The sequence below is a fragment of the Abrus precatorius genome, unplaced genomic scaffold, assembly GCF_003935025.1.
Source record: "Abrus precatorius isolate BTA unplaced genomic scaffold, Abrus_2018 Scaffold3, whole genome shotgun sequence".
Lineage (NCBI taxonomy): Eukaryota > Viridiplantae > Streptophyta > Magnoliopsida > Fabales > Fabaceae > Abrus > Abrus precatorius.
Genome location: NW_020874373.1, coordinates 15,753,443 through 15,759,033, shown reverse-complemented (window position 1 = coordinate 15,759,033; position 5,591 = coordinate 15,753,443). Strand labels below are relative to the sequence as shown.

The following is a 5,591-nucleotide window of genomic DNA, read 5'->3' as shown; positions in this document are numbered from 1 at the left end:
ATTAAATAATAATATTAATTAACATGATAAAACAAATTCGAACAAGAGAAATTATCAGTAAAAGGTTTGTATTTTATTGTATCGATATAAAGTGCACATAAAGTGCTACAGAGGAGTGTTTGGGTTACATATTCGTAGGCAATCTTGTGTGTATAATGTGTATGTTACCTTTCTTATTTAGGTGCTGTAGTATGAAATAAGCTTGTATTTTTCATATAGTAAAGGTTTCAAAATGTTCTGCCCCCACTGCCAGTCTCCCTCTGACAATTAAAGAAGACAGCAGCAACGGGCAATCCAAGATTGTAAAGTTCAGCAAATTCTTTTGTGTTGAAATTCTGTCGCCATCCAGGAGCATACACTCTTTGTCTATATTGCTGACGGAATAACACAAACACGAAACGATGAATCCCCACCGTTGGTCTTGGCCCTTCATAACTTACAATCTCGTTACCTACGTACGTGCAAACCATGCAAATCCTCAGTTATTGGAGATATAACAACATAAAACTCTATTCTACTAATAAAGCACTCGTCTAGATTGTTAATGTTAAAATTATATGATTTTAAATATATTATGATTGATGCTTTTTATGATAAAGCACAAAGCAGTAGTATCTCTTATTTATATTAACAATCATAGCTATATATAAAAAATAAAGTATGAGATAATAAAAATTAAGAAAATAAACAAATTAATCCAGAAATAATTAAAATATTTAGGATATAACTAACATATTATTTGATATTATTAATATATTCTAACAGAATTCTTCGTTTTTAATATTGCATTTTCGTCTTTAAAGCATTCTGATCATAGATTTTTATCCTTTTCGCTTTTGGGGTATGTGGTTGTTTCGTCTCATCATGTATATAATTTGGAATTTGATGCCTCTCGTGGAATCATATTTTAATTTCAAGCACAATATGTTATCTATCAAACACTATTTGTCTGTCAAGATACCAAGAAACATGGTCCACTTAAATGATTCCAATACTTTTATACTCCATTTGCTGCACGACAAGCGGTTTTCTAAATGATAGTAGTGCTTCACATGATGGTGATAGGTGCCGAAAACGGATTATAATAGGCATACTTGTCGACAATTTACAAGATCACAATTAACACTAGTTTCCATATATATATTTTTGTTTGCATATATTCATGTCACAACTATTTAATGTTAAAATTTAATTATAACAAGTTCAGTAATGGAGCAGCAAGACGTACGTAATATAATTAAATTTAAGCTAAAATGATCAAATAAAACGGATAAATTAAAATAAAATCTTAAATATTCACTTTCATTCTTCTCAAGTAATCCAAATAAAGTCAAATTTTATAATTTAGATTTTCATGTCTCAGATTGAGATTAATCATGGAAATATGTTCTAGATTTTTTTTAATCCTTGATGAAATGAAATAATTGATGGCATCATTCATATAAATTATAAATTTTATATTGTTTTTTCATATTATTTTGCATTAAAATAGTGATAAATAGATTGATTTATGACTAATTTTACATTCACTGACGAAGGTAAGTATCTTAATACTCATAAAGGTAATTTACATTTCCACATCATTTACTAGTTTAGTCTGTTAAATATAATTAAAAAAAATTAAGCACTTGGTCATTTGTTAATGAGTGCTTGCGATTTTTACGCTATCTTCTAAATGAAAAGGTTCACTTTTATAATTAACTAGCAAGATTTTGCACATTGGATGAGTATGTTTAAATTTAAATTAAGTTTATAAACAAAAATAACAAATATTATTAATATATATTTTATTTTATCAAACAAAAATAAATTACAAATAAAACATTAAAATTAATATGCATCATCTTTCTGGTTATAATATGTTAAAATTTAAATTTAAAAATAAGTTAGAATTAATCAAAATTACAATAATTTTAAAAAATATTATAAAAAATATCTTAAATTTAATAAAATAAAATTTATAAAATAGTTTTTAAAAGAAATAAAAATTTTAAATAACAATATAATTAAATGTTCAATACAAAGTTAGGGTGATAATTAATAAAGTTTGGTTAAGATACCACAATACCCATACTGACCATATGATACCTTAAATACCCGCACCTTCACTTGGTTACTTATATGGTCTTACCTAAATTTATTACCCGTATTTTGGTTAACCTGAACTTCATCTTTTTTTTAACTTCATCTTTTATTATATTTTTGGTTGATAAATTAATAAAATATAAATACTAATATATATAATTTATTTTTAAAGTTTTGAATCTTTAATTATAAGTATAATAAATATATCATTTGAGTAGGAATAGGACTGAATAACAATATTTTTTTTTATATTCATATTTATAAAATCTTGTGAATAATTATTTATATTCAAACCTAGGTTTATTTTATGAGTAAATGTCTTGCAGTAACTTTTATGGGTATCCATTATACATGTGCTTGATAAAAGGTGGATGCCTGTATTTGTTTGCGTTGAGTTAGTTATGATTAGAAAGAATATTATGAGGCAAAGTGATGCTAGCAACACTTTTTTAACACATTTTTGCTATTAGCTAAAATTTACTAAAAAATTATATAAATTATATAAATTTTTCTCTTTCTTATTATTAAATTAGTGTTTCTCTTTCTTACTTTTTTACTTTTCAATCAATTTTTAACTAACAATAAAAAGTCTGTCAAATAATATATTACTAACATTCTTTTATAAGGATCGCGGAGAGTAATTATCCATTAAGTTACTTTTAAACAAAACATTTTATAATGTTTGGTCTGGTACGTAGGGTAATTTATCCAGAATGTATGTACCAAATAAGTACATACGATTAAAATGTAAAGAGATTTTCTTTCAGTTCATCACAAATTAAAAAATGTCATTGATCAATAATATAAATTAGGATATTTTGGTATAGTTTTTACATATAAAAGTTAATCTGTTAGTGTGTATATATATGTTACATTGTTTATAATAATTAACAAATTAATTTTTGTTAGAATAAGTTGTATTAATAAAAATAATTTTAACACTTATGATTTTATATCTATTAGAATATAACTATTTCAGTGGTTATAAGTTAATGGTGGACAAATATCTTATGATTCAAAACTTGACCTCTAGATTCTATGGATTGATCAAATCTAGCACATTGTCTCTATAGGAATATTTTGTAAATAGACATTGGATTAAACTTATATTACTCTATACCGCTTGATAAGTTCATGAATCTAGTAGTTGAGTTTTATTTTATTTTTATTTTTATTTTTTGGTTTTCATTTTCCAGTTGATTTATATTAAAGGGAAGTTATGTGTATTTTTAGCCTAAACAAATAATGAGTAAAATGAACTATCTACGCACCGAAAGTAGCCCCCGTAGTTGCTGGAATATCAGTCACCAACCTATATGAGTCCATTGAGAGAAGGGTGTAAGTTAAAACGTTAAGTAGCCAAAGTCTCATACAAATCTGGTTCAATTAATTAATGGTATGGGGGGTATGTCTAATTTATATACTCACCAATGAAGGTACTCCCTGCAATTGGGGTTACTTGGGCTAGGTGAATCAGGATCCACTAGGACCTATAATAGAACAAACGTAATTTAACAAAAATAAAGTAGAAATGATACTAAATGTGAATATATTATGGAAACTAACTAATAATGCAATTATATTACCAGCGTGTAGAAGTTCCTGAGGTCATCTCCTCCAACACTCACTCTGGGTGGATTGGAAACATAGGAAGGTTTAAACTCACAACCATTGCTCACATCTCTATTACCATAGGTGACTCTGAGAGGAATAGAACTTTCAAAAGGGTCTAACACATCCCCTATAACACGCCCAACAACAAGAGGATTCCTACTACCACCAGGCATGACTAACTCCCACTTCACTTATTCACACTGCTATACAAAAATATGCCTTTGGATTGTATTACAATACACACCATGAGCTTAGCTATTTATAGAGGGGAAGGACAGGGGATTGGATCCATATTCCCACTATCATGAGCACGAATTTTGAAACGTATGTTGCCGGGTAGAATAAAATAAAAGTTTTAAATAACTTAAAATTAATTATTTTCATTCTAGATTGTACCTTATATAATAAAATCTTTACAAATGTACAAATTCATAGTATTTAAATATTTAGATCCATAGATCATTTCCTTCTTTAAGGATAATTTTGTAATATAACTTCTTTTAAAAAATTCATACATTATTTTCAAAAATTATTAAAAATACATCAAAATATTTTTTTTGACAATTATTATAAATTTGAAAATATATTTTTAATTGTAAATATTTTTTTTTTCATAAACAGAACTCAAGCGAATTGCATTTGATATAGATCATACGTGAACATCTATTATATAGTAGAGCTCAGTTTTTTAATAAATTGTTTTCGTAAAAAACAAAAATTCAAATTCAAGACTTAAAAAAACTTATGTATATACCACTTGACTCATCACCTATAAACTTCATATTTTGGTGCTATTGAAGATTCTGGTCAATTCATATTTTGCTTATTAATTAGTTCAGAGTTCAACGCTGTCACAAAGCGACTCTCTTGTAACGTGGCAAGTGCCTTCCACATTTTCAATTTAGTAAATAACCAAATCAATCCTTAAAACTATAATTATTGGTTAATCAAAAACGATATTCTTTAAATTACGATAATGATTGATCATTTCAAACTTAATTACGTATTAATGTTTGTCAATTTCATCCCAACTTAGAAGATCATCAGTTAAAATACTATTTAACTTAATATGCATGAGTCAGTTTAATTTTACTAGTAGCAAACAGTGATTTTAAAACATTTTAATCACTTATAACAGAACCAATGTAAAAATTAATGTGATAATTTTTTTTTAATTAATTATCACCGATAGCTAAATAATTAATTTAATAAGTATTTTTAAATTAGTTTAAGCTATATATTTTAGTTGAATAAATTTTTAGAGAGATCATTATAAGATAAAAAAAATTTAATATAAATACTTAATAAAATTTCTTTCATAAGTTAAAAATAACTTATATTTCTTTATTTTTTGAGAAGTTCCAAGAAGCTTTCTCATTTCTCTTCTCTAAAATTTAAAGAGATAAATTGTTTTTAATTTATGAATGAAAGTTCATTTATTATTTATATTAACTTTTTTCTTCTATAAATACTTTTTTAAAACTTCACCCAAACAAGCTCATAATCAATTTAAAAACTAGTTTTAAAATCAACTTAAATAACAACTAATTTAAAATTGTATCTTAAATTTACGTTCTCTTTCATTCATAAATGAATCTAAATTTCTCTGCCATTAACTCAAGCTTAAGAATTGCCACAATCACACTCGCCCACCCTAGTATCTCTGTGCAACTCCACCATCACATACAATGATGAAGTTGTTCTTAACTTTTTATGTTTATTTTAAAGATTCATAGCTGTAAATCAACGAGTATATTATATCATAGGAAGTAATATGAGTAACGAGTATATTATATAATAGGAAGTAATACAAATTAAATAAGAGTAGAGTATCATTATAAAGGATTAAAATTTATGCTTAATAATACAAATAAATTATCAAAGGAAACAAA

At 25.8% G+C, this 5,591-nt stretch overlaps 1 protein-coding gene across 1 annotated transcript; it reads right to left on the bottom strand.

The window, feature by feature from the left end:
* Window positions 1–227: 227 nt before the first annotated feature.
* Window positions 228–3,872, bottom strand: LOC113861010 (protein FLOWERING LOCUS T-like). The gene is made up of 4 exons (XM_027493602.1): window positions 3,672–3,872; window positions 3,514–3,575; window positions 3,357–3,397; window positions 228–451 (listed from the first exon to the last, which is right to left on the bottom strand). The coding sequence occupies exons 1-4, from the start codon at window positions 3,870–3,872 to the stop codon at window positions 228–230; spliced, it is 528 nt and encodes a 175-aa protein (XP_027349403.1).
* Window positions 3,873–5,591: the final 1,719 nt, after the last annotated feature.